Consider the following 17,118-nt stretch of genomic DNA (forward strand, 5'->3'; position numbering starts at 1 on the left):
GCAGCCGAAGCCGCCTGCACAGGCGGGAGCCCGGACCTCGCTCAGCGCCACCCGGTTCCCCAAGCTCCCCGGGGCGAGCCCTCTGGGGGGGGGGGGGGGGGGGCGGGAGAGAGAGGCAGGGAGAGGGGCAGGGGACCGCCGGGCCGAGCGATTGTTCCCTCCGCCGGCAAAGACATTTTTTATCGAGCTCCTTTTGTACTCGAGCCCTACCTCTTTTTGGCCTAGGGAAGCTTTCGTGCAAGTGGAAGACGACTTTCTCCACAAAGTGCTGGATGTTACTGTGCTCCGGGCCGCGCACGAACACCATCCAGTCGTGGGTGAAGCCCTCCACGGTGGGTTTTTTCCTCACCTGGGCGCGGTGCCCCAGCTCGAGCTTCACCTGCACGGCACACTGCGGGCAGCGGGAGGAGAGACAGCCGTGAACGACAGGAAGGCGACCCGTTCGACCCTGCACATTGCGCCTGACATTTTTTTTTTCCCCCTTCCCTCCTGGAAACGCACATAAAAAGGCAACGGCGGTGCCCTCTGCATCCACGTTTCACGCGCGTGGGCGCGCACACTCCACACCCCCAAAGACACCCCACCGGGCGGCCCGGCCCCCCGGCGCCCCGGGCCCAGCATCGACACCGGCCTGCATTGTAACGGAATGTTACCCCCATTAGGAAGGGGGTCTGGGGTCTGGGGGAAGAGGGAAAAGCACACTCAGCCACGACCAGCACGACAACAAATGCATTGGAAACAAATTAGAAGACGATTCGGAGACGATGCCGGGGCGGTTTCCCGGCGTGGGAGGGGAGGTAGCCGGGACTCGGAAGGGGGTTCGGGCGAGCCCCCTCCCTGAAAGTACCGGGGCGACAGGCACACGCCGAGGAAGTCTTTGTGTACGTGTGTGTGTGCGTGCGTGTGGAGCGCTGTGCCAGGCTGAATGGAAACTACAGGCAGCCTCCGCCGATGGGCACAAACTCCCGTGCTCCTATCCTGGGGTTCGTGCACAACAAAAATGAGACCTGGTCACACACACACGCACGCCCGCCCGCAGGAACACGCCGAGGCATCCATAACTTAAGGCACCCCGCACCCTCCAGCGCAGAGCCCCACGCGATCGGCGAGGCCATCCTAACGGAGCCCCCGCAACACACTTCCAAGAGCCAAAGTGGCCCCAAAGTACCTCCCACCTCCCCCCCAAAAAAATGAAATTCAGAAAGGCAGGGCGGCGGGCGGACAGCCACGGAGCCTGGGGCTGCGCGCAGCCCCGCGCGGGGGCAAAGTTGCGTGCGGCCCCGCCGCTGTCAGCCCGCACACTCCGGCTCACACACGCGCGCCGCGGAGAACGCACCATCGTAGCGGCCGCCGAGGCTGCTCACCGCGTCCCCGGACTGTGCCCGCGGCTCCCGGCGGCGGCGGCGGCTGAAATATGGCTGAGTTATTATTCGCCTCCTTCCACCGTGTGTGAGTGTGTGTGAGTGCGCGCGTGTGAGCGAGAGTGCGCTTCTTGCGATTGCAAAGAGAGGCGAGAAAAAAGAGATTCTGAAGTGATAGCGGGCCCGGTATTCATTTAAAATAAAGAATTGATTAGTGAGAGAGGGAGAGATTTTGTTTTGGCGGCGCCCCCCCCCTTGGGGGGGGGGGGGTGGAGGGAGGGGAGCCGAGGCTGAGGGAGAGGCAGCAGCTCCCTGCAAACCGTACCAACATTTTCTAATTGAAACCGCTGAGCGCTGGCGCTGTCTGGGCTGCGGTGGCGGCACGGGGCGAGGGAGGAAAGGCGGGGGGTGGGGGGGGATCTTTTATTATTATTTTTGCATGTACTTACCGAGCTAGCCATGCCTGGGGGCTCGGAGGTTTGCTGGGGTGTTGTGAGGTACCCCCCTCCCCGCCCCCCTCAGCTGTAATTCATGAAGAGGCTGCTATGAATGAGAGCGCGCCCAGGAGCAGAGGGTAGATGGCGGACATTCTCTGCCTTTTTCCCCCCGCGTTCGCTCGCTCGCTGGGTTATTAAACTCAGCCCCAAAAGCAAAAGCAGCAGCGGCAGCAGCAGCTCCGGGGCCGGAGGATGAGATTCCGGAGCATGCGCCGTGGCGGCTGGCACCCGGGCTCCCAGCCTCTCGGGGCGGAGGGAGGGCGGAGCGCGCGGGGAGGCCGAGCGAGCGAGCCAGGGGGAGCTCGAAAGAGCCAATCGCCGGCCGCCTCCCGAAACCCGGCGGCCGGCCGCGCCGCACTGGAACGCCCCGCTTAAAGTAACAGGTTCCCGCTGGGGGTGGGGTGCGCAGGGTGGCGAGCAGGGCGGGGCGGGGAGGGGGCGTTGGAGTGGGGGGAGAGGCCAGCTGGGGAGCCACCCCTGCCCATGTGTAAACTCCCTTCGCCCTACAATAAAAAACGGATTAAAACTGCTGGAATGTAGCCACTGCCCAGAGCCCCCAGCAGCCGGAGAAGGGGTGTTAAATCAAGTGTTTGGCGTTAGTTAGCACGCTGGAGGGAGGGAGGGAGGGGCTTTCTCTTACTTTCCACCACGTCTTTTTGTGGTTTTGTGCTGACAAGGCAAGAAGTCTCACCCAAACAAACTTATTGAAGGACTGAGCCAGAGAAATACCATCCTACAAATAAGCAGGAATGAGCGATCGCTGAGACTGTTATAACCGGCAACAATCCCCTGGCCCCCTTCCCCATCCACTCACAGGCGCCGGCCCCCGCGCTCCCCACCCATCTGCCTCTGCCACCGCCACCGCCACGGAAACGATAAAGATGAAATGAACCAGAGAGAAAGGAGATGCTATTTCCTTCCAAGGGAACGCCTCCCGCGTCGGTAGTCCACGGCGGGGAGGCATCCCAAAGCCGTGCCCAGGTGAAGGCGAAATACCTGGGCGCGCCGGGTGCAGACCTTCCGGGAGGGTGCTTGGAGTGGTTTCCTTCGGGATGTTTTCCCTCCTTTCAACCTGCCGGGTTGCATCAGAACGCGGAGGCTTGTCCTCTGAGGAAGCGAGGGGCAACTGGGAGCCTTAAAATATCAGATCAAGTGTCTACTGACTGTAATGTGCATCAATTGGATTCTACTCTTTAGGCGTATTGGTGACAACCAACGTAATCCCATCTCTGCGTCTTAATCCGGTTAGGTTCCCCGAGTGACAACCAGTCGCGGAAGTGTTCCCGGAGGCGCGCGCCTGCAACGTCCCCACTCGGGTTGTTTGGTCTCGGCGGCCGGGGATGGAACAGCTCCGCCACGCGTGGGGCGGGGGGAGGAATACTGACTAGCTTCCTTTAGCAACGCAGACAACCTTTACAAAGGAAACGGATAAGATCTAGACAACTGATTTGAAAGTGAAAGATGGGTGTAACTTAGGTTCGTTAAGTAAAGATCCTTGCATCTCCCTAGCTCCCTTTCTGCCGCCTTGATCTTCTTTCTTTTCTCCCCCCTTTTTCCCCCTCGCTTTCCAGTTTCTTTCTGAATCTTTCCTTTGGCTTCATACTCTTTTCCCAACCTTCGCGCTTTACTTGCTTCTTTTCTTCTTTCTGGCTCACCTTTCTTGCTTTCTTTTCATTTTTCTTTCATAAAACCCACAAAAGCACGTCGTCTTGGCCCTTGGGTTAGAGAGTAGTGTAACGGGAAGGAGTGTAACGGGAGGAAGGCTACCTGGAGCATCCGGGGTCTTATTTGTTAATTTTCAGCCCTCCCAGCTGCTCGCAAAATAATAATAATAATAATAATAATAATAATAATAATAATAACAACCCGAATCAGATCCTCCACTTACAACCAAGAAAACTTCTCTGGCTTAAGGACCCCAACTTTTCTCATCTCTCTCTTGAAATTTAGCACAGAGTGGAGAGAACGACAGAGGGAGAAGCATTTTAATCCAAGGGCTTAGATTTCTCATCTGACCTACATGTACACGGATGCATATCAGGCACCTGTAGGTGTGTCTGCGCATGCATATGAGGACTAAATATATATACACGTAGGCAAGCTAGGTGTTAGGAGCGACATGAAGGGTGGACCTGCTTACTAAGCATTATTGCATTTTTTATAAAATAATCAAATTGGAAAGAAGCCCTTTGGTGTAATCAGATTGGAAACTGATGGCCGTCGGGATGTGCCATTAGCAAAGCCATTTTCTATAAGGGCGGCAACCAGGAGGCAGCCAGAGCAGTTCACCACACAGGTGAAAAACAACAATCCTGTTTTTATTTTAAGTTAACTTCAGGGTTTGACTAACTTCTCTTGAAACTTTCTCTTATAACTTGTACTCACGCTGAGGAACTGATGTCTCCTTTTTGTATTATGCGTTTGCTGAATTCAGATTTATGCCAGGAGTCACCAACAAGTCATAGAGTCAGAGAGGGGATTTTCCCATTGCCCCTCCTTTCTAGAAGAATGCTTGAAAGACCGAATGTAGGGGTAATTCTCATTATCCCGCCCCTGGAAATATAGATTCCGTCAGTAGATGGCGCACAGAGCCCTTCCACCGACGTCCTTACGTGACCTCTTTTAGAACAAAAAAGACCAGGAGTGGGGCGAGAAGAAAATAAATAAATAATCCTGAATACCCTAGAATAGATTCAACTTTTGGGTAAATTTATGCCAGTTATAACAAGCTGACTATTAATTAAAAACAATCAAAAGAGAGTAATAACAGGTTAATTTTGTATTGAGCATATCTGAAGACTTGCACTTTAAATGCGGTACAAATGTGAAACAACCTTTTGAGTACTTGACAATGTAATTGTCGATACTATTTTGCAAATAAATTTTAAGGCAAACCTCTTCCATACTAAATACCAAAAATATTAAACATGGAAGTGATGAGAGATAAAACCATCTGTCTATCCAAAAAAGCAATTATCTTACCAAAAATTTGTACTGTAGGACAGCACAATATGAAGCATCATAGGGCTAGTTTTGAGGAACAGGAAACAAAAGCAATTGACCTCGTTATAGCAAATAAAATGTTTGATGAAGAGTAAAAGAGGACAATGTGTGGGACAGATCTGAACTCCTGATCACTACCATCACCATCACCCTCATTTTGGCTCCAGCCTTTTTATTTGCAATTGTCTTGTTTAGTTTGGAAGTTGAGGAAAGTTTGGATGTTTCCAGCACAAAATAATGCCTTTAAAGAGAAACTATGGTGTAAAGAAGCAACTGTTTTTTCCTATTAAAATTTTATCTATTTATTTGTTGTGATAGATTACTGATGTATGAACTCAAATAATCAAATTAGTAAAAAAAAAATAACCATTGCTCATGCATGGGGTGGGGGGATGATAATGGGACAGACACTAACCAGATACCTTGCAAATATCATACTCAGAGTAATTAATGGTATACTTTTTCTGTGTACTTCACCCATGTGTTCATTCATGTGCCAGGCACAGAGTCAGGCTATAAGAATATAAGAATGGCAGGACTATTTCCAGAGATAAGAAATACACAAAGCTTTTTTAAACACCAGAGCCTCTTCATGTGTAAAGTATTCCCTATTTGAAATTTAAGCAATGCACTTATACATTCAGAAGATAAGAGTGCCTCCGCCATACTTTATACTTTAGTGGGCTGTATCTCTAATTTAATGAACAGCACCTAAAGGCCTTAAAATTAATCAAGGATATTTTGTAAGACCAACAATATGAAACAAGATAAGTATTGGAGAAAAGTTGATACAGTATGATTGATAAGGTCTTCCTAAAATATATGAGAATGCCAGTCAAATATTTATTTATAGGTAAAATATATAGAGTGTCCCCCAATAATGTATACACACACTTTATATAATTACAAAGGCAGTGTTTATTAAAATACATTTCATTTTCAAAATTGAGTTATTAGCTGTTAAAGTACATGGACAATTTTTGGGACACCCTGTATTAAATTGAAACTGCTTACTGTAAAACTATCTAAAAAGTAGACCATTTTACTATATCTTTATGTATATCTGGCAACTCTTCAAAGTCTACTGCCCAATTTCCTATTTTTAATAATGATGTGACTTTCTTGATTTTCAGTGGAAATTCTGTTTTTATATATGATTTCTCTGCTCCCATTTATATATTATGAATGGAAAGTTAAAATAATCACTTTATCCTAAAATCATAGACTATATTTTTCCTTATGCTGTAAAAATGGAAAAATAGCATACCAGGCCTATGAACTAATATAGACAAGGCAAACTTCAATTAAGACTTCGATAGAAACTTAGGAAGTAGAAATTACTTCCTTCGGTTTATTAAATGGTCTGAACAGTAGTTTGAAAATAATACTAAGCCTCTAAGAAGTGAGTGATTTACTACCTTCTGGTAAGATCAAGTGTCCTGATTGGGTTAAAGGATTTATAGTCAGTTCTGAGTAATCCATTAGTATAATGTCCACTTTGTAGATAATCTACAATGACACAATTTATGTGTAGGATTTTTTAAATGTAAATTTATTTTAGAATCGATAGATAGATAGATAGATAGATAGATAGACAGATAGAAAATGCACATTACTGCATCTTTTTGTCAGTTTCCATTCATATTTTTTCTCACAGAGAAGTTTATTAGCTCATCCTATCTCTTTTGGACCCCACTTTCTAACTTTTATTAAGAGGTAGAACGCTTTGGCAAACAAACAAACAAAAAAAACTGTTGATCTAGGGAGCAATACAAATTGATAGGGAAAAAAAAAGGAATAATCATTTACCAGTGCTGAATCAAAAGAACTCCTAGAGGCGATTGGTAATTATAGTTCTATGATGTATTTCTATGAAATTGAATACAGGAATGTTAGTGAAAGACTGTCTTCTAACTGTAGCGGTAGCAATTTGGGGAAATTTCAAGTTGTAACAAGGAGATAAAAATCACTTATGAAAAGCAAAAGAGCTTTACTTATTTCCATACAATTAGACCCTTAACATATATTATTTCAATCGCTTTGCTTATGTTTCATGATTTTGACATTTTGGTTTTACTATTAATTCAGTGTATTCAATTAGCTCTTATTGGCTCTCCATTGAAGGTCAGCCACTCTTCCTGGTCCTTTGAAATCAGGCTACAAATATAGGATGTCTTTAACACTCTCATTTATTTCAAGGCATTTCACAATTATTACCTTGGAGTTGACAGGTTGTTACAAAAAATGAAAGATGTTATTAAGCACATAACAATAAACCCTTGTTATTCCCCTGTATCTCTACTTAAGAAAAAATATTTAGTCATGACATTGGCAGTTACCCTAACTTAAAAAAAGATTGTTGAAATTATGAAATTATTTACTATAGTCATAAGCAACTACTGAGAGGTTTCCCAAATCAAAAATTCCATTTTTAAGGGCTCCAGTGGTCAAACTTGGGGCAACTTGAGTCTTAAAAAGAATCTGCGTCCATAATGATATTTTAAAAAAGATAACAAGCAGGTAAAAGCGAAAGCTTCTCCTTACAGAAAAATATCAATATATATAAAAGGGATCCTAGAACTTAAAAATTGTTATTTTATAGTCACTAAGGTAGTAATAGATTTAGTCAGGGCTCATCAATATACAGCATGCTGGAAGTATGGAAAGTGAAAGATTTTTGGAAAATACATTATTCACAATGATGCAATGCTTCATTGCATCTCTCCACAGATTACATATCAATTACAAAGGGAGAAAAGTGTCTTTACAGTGAAGAACCAGTGGCACCACTTGACCCAGTGGTTAAACTTAGCATCACCAGTAATGGGAAGAGCTGACATCACGTGCCTCTTCAGGTGATGTGATAAAAACCACATAGCATCACCTGTGTAGGATTCCTGCCAAAGGCGTTTGAGTCTGTGAGAAAGAAACCACACAAATCCAGATCACATGGGATATTTTACAAGATAACTGTCCTGGATTCTTGAAATATCAATAATATAAGCAACAACCTCTTCCCATCCCCCAACCCCCACCCCCCAAAAAAGTGAGGAAATGTTCAAGCAACTAAAGAAACGTGACAACTAACCATAATGCTTAATACTTAACTGGATTCTAGATCCAAAAACAAACATAGAAACAAAAATCAGCTTAAGGAAATTCAATATGTGCTGTATATTGATGATACTATAATACCAAGGTTTTATTAACCGGATATGCTGATGGTAGTGTGGTTACACGGGAGATTCTCCTAGTTCTTAGGAAATACGTACTGAAGTGTTTAGGAAAGCGTCGTAATCTCTATAACTTACTCTCAAGTATTGTATATCAGCCAAAATAATGAATATGTAAAGTTACATATAAATATAACTTGAGATAGAAAAGAGAGATAAAGAAAATGAGTAGAAGTGATCATTGTATAACCTCTCTGTAGATTTATTTTTCAAAATATACCTTCTAGGAGAAAAACGGATCCTCAAGATTCAGAACTAATTTCTGAAGTCACAGTTCAGTGTATGTTTCTTCAATAGTATTCTTTTCTATTTCCGAAAAAAAAAATTGCTTAACAAGGATAAAAGTAGGGAAAAATGGGAAGAAGAAAATATAAAGGATTTTATTTTAAAGAGAAGACAGAAGGTTAGGATTGAGGAGGCATTTGAAGCTTTATATTTTCCCTTTCTGCTCACCATCAAAAATAATTTTTTAAAAAATTATAATAGAGTGATGGCATCTGATTGACTGACATCTTTGAGGTCTGTATCTGTGGGTGATCTCAGCTTTTCTCTGGCAATGAAGGGCGCCAAAAGGGAGCAAGACACAGGACATGGGTTTGGCATGCCCTGCTGAATTAGTGATAATATTTTCATGTGGATGTTTTTTCAAAAGTAGATGCTGTGTGTGAGCGGTTTCTCTCATGAGATTACAGCAATTTAAAGGTCATTCAATTCTACAGACCGCTTAATTGTGCCCCATTAAGCCTTTCTCAAAAAGAAGTGTGGGGTTTTTTTTTAATAGCATTCAAGGACTGCCAATATCAGCATTGTCTAACTCAAAAAGATTATTTTTTTTCATGGCTTTTATCACTGACCCAGCGTATAATGCACTGCCTTTCCCTTTTTATTGCTCAAGGGCAGCTGGATGAGTAGCCTGGGCTCATGTGGAAACCATCTAATGCTTTTATTCTCAGTGAATATTTTCTTTAAAGGTCACCTACCTCTGACACCTGTCAGGTTAGCACTCTTCAGAATCAGGAATAGGACCTTTTCTTGCTCAAGTAGAGCCAGTACAATGTCTAAGGACTGAACAGCAGTCTTTGAACAAATAGCAGGTTAAGAGATTGTTTTTCAGGCTCTCATTTTAAAGCAAGCATCCTTATGGGGAATTTTTTGCCAACCAGGTACCAGCGGAAGGAATGTGGTAAGAGTACATAAAGTAGGAACCAGGTAGAGAGCTCTGTGTTTCTTTCCCAAACTTGAGAGAGAATGCACAAAGGCACCACTCACTCCTTCAAATGTCGGTCAAGGGTAGGGGAGGTCAAGAAGTGAAATAAGTGGAGAGAAAAAAAAATCAGGCCCCAAATAAAGAATGAATAAACAATATAAACCCAAACCACTTTAAGAAAGAAAAATCCAGACTAGACCACAAAACAAATGTATGGGAATTATAAATGTAATAACTCTACTGTGGAAAAATCCTTTTTACTCTGGGGGGAAAGCTTTTAGAGACAGACTTTGATTTTTATTCAGCAACCCCAATGTGGCAGCGATAATTGCATATAACGTAGTCCATATAGTTTCTGAATTAATTAGTTGTTTTACTGTGGTTCTTACCCAAACTGTGGTTATTCTGTAAACAAAAGGCACCAGAAGTGTCTTTTGGAGATGTCGGTCCCCTTCACTTTTCCTTCAATCAAGACATTGTATTCTATTATATAAACCTATGTTTAAAACCGTGTACTGATTCCACTGTATGGGTAATGTTTTCATTTAGAGCGGAGGCGATGGTCTGACTACATGCCAAAACTGAAGTTGAGCCTTAAGGCAATAATCATTTTCACATGGCAGCAAAAGATATGTAAATCCAGCTTCCAGGTCACAACACAAAATATCCCAAGTCATTTTGTCTCCCTTGATTCGTCACCTTGGTACAGAGTTTGTAGCTTGAGACTCAAGGCTCTGAATTTTGTTTTATTTTGAGAAGAATGGAAAGAAGTTGTGATTCCTCTACTTCAGTGGTTCTCAACCTTGGCTGCACATTAGAATCACCTGGGAATCTTTTTAAAATCCTGATTTCTGGGCCTCATCCTCCAGAAATTGTTTCTTTGCTACTAATGTTGTGGCCCCACCTCATAACAAAGAAACAGAAACAGTTAGATAAAAGTAATATCTATATATATAATCTATATATATAAAAGGCTAATATGCAAAGTGTCCCCTCTGGAGTTCAACCGGGAGACCGGAAGTTCAATCGCTCACTATGATGTGCACTGACCACCAGGGGGCGGCACAGAACAAAGGAAGGCCCCGGCCAGCAACCCGAAGGCCCCAATTGGCCCTGATCTCTAGCCAAGTCTGGGACTCTACCTGTGCATGAATTTTATGCACCAAGCCGCTAGTATAGGATACTAAAAGATGCACCCAATTTTATTCTTCCAGTTGAGATAAATTAGAACAGTCCTGGTCCTGATTTTATTATTCTTTCCCCCGCTACTCTACTATTTAAGCATATCAGTCTCTCTGAAAAGCTGGCTTTGTGTTTCATGGGTAGAAACTTTGAAAAATTATATCTAAAGGTAATTGCCGAGGCTTTATTATTTAACTTTACATGTTAGGAGGTAGGAGCTCATTGAACTCATATGAACATATATATGGAACATGCTACAAAACAATATTAAATCTTAGAGTATTTTTTTCTGTTTAAAAGGATTGACCAGAATACAAATTGGCTCAGCTACTCCTTAATGTCAAAGATAAAATGATTTAACTCTTGGGTATAAGAAGCCCACTTGGCAACACTGGGAAACATAAGTAATTCTGAGCCATGCACATTTCTCAGAAAGGAAGCTCTTTGACATCAAGAAGTTGTCTCCAGTTGGCAGGAACAGCAGACTTCCCAAAATAAATTTGAGGCATCATATTCTTTTGTAGCAATAAAAAATCATTTCAGAATCATTTTTTATTAAGCTACTAATAAAAAATTTATTTAATTAGGAATAAAGACCACCCAAATGTAACCATTAAACCAGATGCAAAAGTGGTATTTTTTAAATCCCCAAATCAGTTTTCATGTTGGTATTGTTTTTTTTTTCTTTCAGTGCAGTGAATACACATAGTTTTCTAAGTACTTATTCTCCAAAACAATCACGGTAAAACTAAAAGTCTGGCTTTGTTGAGTCATGACAGTTCTCATCTACAAGTCATTTAAAAGCCATTTTCAGGAAAGAATACATTTTCACAAAGAAGAAAATCATTAAAAAAAATAGGAGAACCCTAGCCGGCTTTTCTCAGTGGTTAGAACATCGGCCCTCAGACTGAAGGGTCGTGGTGGGTAAGCACCTCAGGTCAGGGTAAGTACCTCGGTTGAAGAGCTCCATCCCCGGCCCTGTCAGGGTGCATGCCAGAAGCAACCAATTGATATGCCTCTCTCACACCCATGTTTCTCTCTTTCTGTCTCTCCCCCACCCTTCCACTCTCTCCAAATGTCAATGGAAAAAATATCCTCGGGGGAGGATTTTAAAAAAAGGAGATTATATAAGAAGTGTGTGTGTGTGTGTGTGTGTGTGTGTGTGTGTGTGTGTGTGTTGGGGGGGGGGTGGAATTAGTAATTGGAAAATTTAATATAAATATGTGAATTTCTTCCTTCTCCTGAAAAAGAAAAAAAGATCTGGCCATCCAAGGCTCACATATCTGAATGACAACACAGAAGACACCTCAGGTCCTCATTAGACTAGGTAATCCTTCTCCAATTACCTACAGTTCTCTGTCTATTGCATTCATTTACTCAATGGGCATAGCCCTTGAGACTTTTTATATGGCAGTAAAGATAATCTTATCCCTAGGATCCCATTGCTGTTATACAGCAGATGTGGATAATCAATGGTGGGCAAACCATGGCCAGCAGGTCATATCAGGCTTTAAGTCTTTTGAGCTTAAAATAAACCAATAAATAAACAAGTAAATAAATAAGTAAGTAAAGCTTTTAAATTTTAAATAATTAAATAAAAACTTTTCAAGATATTTCATGATGTAAAAATTATTTAAAATTCAAATTATTGTGTCTACATATAAAGTTTTATTGGAACATAGTAAAACCCATTAGTTTACTTATTATCTATGGCTGTTCTTTGCACCAAAAGGGCAGAATGGAGTAGCTGTGACAGAGACCATATGGCCCACAAAGCCTAAAATATTTCCCTTCTGGCCTTTACAGAAAATGTTTGCTGACCTGATTGGGAACATTACTGTTCAATAGGAATGTAATATGAGCCACATATGTAATTATAAATAAGCTAGTAGTCACATTTCTTAAAAAAGAAAAAGAAACAGATAAAATTAAGTTTAATATGTTTTATTTAAACCAACATATTCAAATATTATCACTTCGATATGCAATCAATATAAAACTTATGAATGAGATAATTTACAATCCTTTTTCATAGTAAGTCTTTGAATTCAGTGTCTGTACAGTAGCAGTATATCTCAAATTGGATTGGCCATGTGGCAAGTGCTCAGTAGCCACAATGGTGCTAGCAAATTGGAAGGACAGCACAGATTTAGAACATGAGGATATTCCTAGGAGGAGGCAACAATTTAGCAAAGCAATTAAGTCCATTTATATAATAAGGTGCTCAGGGGTATAGGAAAAGTGGAGTAGGAAGAAATGCCTCTAGGCTTGAACGTGAAATGTAGTGGAGTGAGGAAATGAGAGTGGGCTCTGAGGAGGGAAGGTACTGGGCTGCCTCGCTGAATAGAGCAGAAGACATATGGGAGAAGAAAGGATTTTAAGAAAAATTGGAGGGAGTCTATAGGTCTTATTCATGGGGTTCAAAAAACCCCTAAAGATATTATTTCTTGGTGTTGGTGAAATATTTTTAAAATTAAATTTATCGGGGTGACATTAAATAAAATTATATAGGTTTCAAGTGTACAATTCTGTGATACATCATCTGTATATTGCATTGTGTGCCCACCACCCAAAGTCTAATCTCCGTTGTCACCATATATTTGACCCCCTTTATCCCTTTCCACCTCCACCCCCTTTCCCTCTGGTAACCATCATACTGTTAATTTAAAATATTTAAGTTTGCATGGACTTCACTCTTTGTCAAGGACACTGCTCTAGCCCTGGCTGGTTTGGCTCAGTGGGTAGGCAGAGGTCCTCAAACTACGGCCCGCGGGCCACATGCGGCCCGCGGAAAACATTTATCCAGCCCGCCGGGTGTTTTTGCCGCCGCTGCCTGTCCTGCTTAGCAGCCGACTTGTCCCGGGCCCGCAGTGCGCATGTATGGAATGTCTGAGGGACAGTGAACTGGCCCCTGTTTAAAAAGTTTGAGGACCCCTGGTAGAGCATCGGCCTGCGGACTGAAGGGTCCCGGGTTGGATTCAGGTCAAGGGCATATACCTGGGTTGCAGGCTCCATCCCCAGTAGAGGGCATGCAGGAGGCAACTGATCAATGATTCTCTCTCTTCATTGACGTTTCTATCTCTATCACTCTCCTCCCTTCCTCTCTGAAATCAATAAAAATATATATATATTTTTAAAAAGAACACTGCTCTAGATTTGAGCCCCAAGGATTAAAGCTTCAAAACATTAACAAATATTTTAAAGGAGGGGGCTTTTAGTCAAAAAGGTGTGGGTAGGGAGAAAAATCCCTAATCTATCTCTTTTTTCCTTTCCCTAGATAGAATATGGGAGTGAACACCTCTTACTGCCTTCTCCACCATTCCCCACTCCCCTCCATTTGAGAAAGGGTGGCTAGTCTCCCGCTCACTGGGTCTCTCATTTCTGGCGGAAGAGTGCAATGTTACCAGCCACTGGTCCACACTCTCTTATCCCTCCATGCTGTTAGCTGCGGCACAGGCTCTCCCTTTGTGCTCATCCCACCCCGTTCACATCTCATTCATGTAGTAATAGACATACAATTCTAAAGCAATACAGTAATTACTATAATGGAGGTTTATTTTATTGAGGTGTAATTGACATATAACATTATATTAGTTGTAATGGAGCTTTGTTTAAAGTAGCATAACAGCACCCAGGCCGGGGAGCTCAGTTGGTTAGAGCGTCATCCCGATACACCAAGGTTGTAGGTTCAATCCCCGGCCAAGAATTAACCAATGAATGCATAGACAAGTGGAACAACAAATCAATCTCTCTCTCTCTCTCTCTCTCTCTCTCTCTCAAAAAATCAATCAATAAATAAAATAATAAAGTAGCGCGAGAGCAGAAAGGAGAGTTAGCGGGTTAAAATACTTTCTTCACAATCAGGGGTCTTCGTCTGCTACTCACATCACTTTATATAATACCATTTTATCATTCAACATTACTCTGGAAATGTTACTTTTGAGTATGTATTGTTTATATGTGAAAATTAGATGGTAAAAACTTGACAAGTCAGAATTTTTATATGCGTTTTATAAATGTGGAAATAAATGAGAAATGTACTTTTAGAAATCCCTAAGATAATGAAAGCATTGCTTGGACACTGAGATTATGCCCAAGGTAAAACATGTTTCCTAATTTTTTAAATTGAACAAACACTTATATATGCCAGACACTGTTATAAGTACTTTACAAATATTAACTTTTTAACCTCAATAATGCTTCCATGAGGTTGAGATACTATTATTTCCTCCGTGTTAGGCCTGAGTACTCTGAGGCACTGAAAGATTAGTACCTTGTGGAAGGTCACTAAGCTACTGAGTAACAAAGATCTAGGGCAGTGATTCTCAACCTTCTGGCCCTTTAATACAGTTCCTCATGTTGTGACCCAACCATAAAATTATTTTCGTTGCTACTTCATAACTGTAATGTTGCTACTGTTATGAATCATAATGTAAATATCTGATATGCAGGATGGTCTTAGGCGACCCCTGTGAAAGGGTCGTTCGACCGCCAAAGGGGTCTCGACCCACAGGTTGAGAACCGCTGATCTAGGGTGACCCACTGTCCCAATTTGCCTGGAAGTGTCCTTTGACAAGTAATGCATCCCCAGAAGAACTCTTCAGTCCTGGGAAAATCAGGATGGGTGGCCACCCAAAAGTTCAAACCCTGGCAATCTGACTCCAGACTCCAGACTCCATGCTACTAAGGTGCTCTCGCCCTCACAATAATGCAGGGATAATCTAATAAGTGTGGAAACACCATATGTAGAAATAGATCGAACAAAAGCAACCCGGAAAACTGGGCCTTTTACAAGATGCTGCACTTGGAAGATTCACCTTCAGCTCACCTCGTCTTCTAATAAACACTCCAGAATGTGCTAGGGTTAATTTGCACCAATTGCTTGCAGCTGTAGAGCAGACATGGTAATTGCAATGTTTCCAGAAAATCAGGCAGAGGGAAGATTGGAAATTCCCCACGAGAATGGCAAAGATGTCTCACTCTTCACAAGTGGGGACTATGGCAACCTGAAAAGTCTGTAAATCCAACTGGGAGCATGCCATGTTGTTGTTTCTTGCTTTGTCTGACTGTTTCTGTAAGTTTCTGTATCCATGACCATGAAGGAAACTTTTTGTTGTCTGTGTCTATTGGCCTTTTCCCCTCAATCATCGTAATTGCTTTGTCATGAGACCACCACACTAAAAAAGAACCTCTGGCCCTAACCAGTTTGGCTCGGTGGATAGAGCATCAACCTGCGGACTGAAGGGTCCCAGGTTCGATTGTGATCAAAGGCATGTACCTTGGTTGCGGGCACATCCCCAGTAGGGGATGTGCAGGAGGCAGCTGATCGATGTTTCTCTCTCATCTATGTTTCTAACTCTCTATCCCTCTCCCTTCCTCTCTGTAAAAAATCAATAAAATTTATTTTTTTAAAAAAGACCCTCTGACAAGGCTAGTGATCAGAGAACAGAGGAGATGGGTGGTGTCCCATGGGTTATGGGGAAATATACCCTAGAAGCTGGTGAAGGAGGCAGGTAGCCAGTCGGAAGCCAGGTAGAAGATAGTGTATTGGCAGGGCCCCCAGTCCAAGTTTCTGCCATCCATCACCTCCCAAATCATACATGGATGCAGCTGAGTGAATAAAATTTTCAGAAGATACTTCAAGAAGGAGTGGCCTCTTCTACTTTGGCATTCCATAAAAGCATCCCCACCCTCCACTTGCCTGCTTCTTCTTTGGCCAATGCTAAGTACAGAAAGGAGGATCAGAGGAGCAGGGTGCCTTTCTCCCCTCCTCATCTCCTTACTCTACAAAAATAAGTGGGAGAGAGAAAGGAAGAGTAAAAAACTGCTTACTATAAAGAAAAGTTTTTTTAAGTCCTTAATCCAGATTTAGATTTTCAAACTAAGACCAAGAAAATGCACCCAATCTGCGAGGAAAGCTCAGGGCCGGGGTCCACAAGAAGTCTACGCTGAGATGAGACTGAAGGGTAAGAATTTGTCACATGGACAAAAAGTAGGGAAATGGAGAGAAAACATTTACCAGATATTCTCCTCTCAGTCTGGAAAGACACTCGGCAGGTGGCATGGAGAGGTACTGAGACCTGAGAAAGCACAGGTGCTCAGTAGCCTGAGGGAAGCAGAGTGGTGGGAGATGAGGAGACCTCTCTTGAAGGGCCTTGTATGTCATGCTAAGAACTTTAAGTTTGTCTGTGCCAGTGGAAAGCTATTGAAAGAGTTTTGAGGAGAGGAGTAACAATCAGATTTCATGTTAAAAAGATCACAGTGTAATAGTAGTCAGAGTCCTAGGGAGTGCGCCATGCAAAGACATGGTCAATGGTGAACTAGTTACTAAATGCACCAGGAAAAAGAAAAAAACTTTGAAAGATCTCCTGGAAAGGAATTGTAAAACTAATAAAAACGATAAAAAGATTGAAACATATCAAAGAAAGTAATCAGAAAAGAGTTTAAGCCCCTTGAAACTACAGTGTAGTTAAGGATAGAGATGAAAAACTTATTAAATGAACAAGTTCTTAACCTCAGTACTGATCCAGGAAGGACTAGGGAGGTTCCAGTTTCCAAACTGTCCCCAGGAATCCTATAGAATAAAAGCATAGTATGCAAATTGTCTCCTTGCCTGGGAGTTCCTTGGGGAGTTC

The 17,118-nt window shown here is 42.7% G+C and overlaps 1 protein-coding gene across 1 annotated transcript in view; it reads right to left on the reverse strand.

Moving 5' to 3' along the window:
- MLLT3 (MLLT3, super elongation complex subunit) overlaps positions 1-2,058 on the reverse strand; it is a 255,906-nt gene extending 253,848 nt beyond the window's left edge. The window contains 2 exon segments of the mRNA XM_006098109.3: positions 211-391; positions 1,811-2,058. Of these exon segments, the coding sequence (XP_006098171.1) occupies positions 211-391; positions 1,811-1,822 (193 nt within the window). The 5' untranslated portion in view covers positions 1,823-2,058.
- Between the last annotated feature and the right edge of the window lie 15,060 nt (positions 2,059-17,118).

This window comes from Myotis lucifugus, unplaced genomic scaffold, assembly GCF_000147115.1.
Source record: "Myotis lucifugus unplaced genomic scaffold, Myoluc2.0 scaffold_221, whole genome shotgun sequence".
In the NCBI taxonomy this organism is placed as follows: domain Eukaryota; kingdom Metazoa; phylum Chordata; class Mammalia; order Chiroptera; family Vespertilionidae; genus Myotis; species Myotis lucifugus.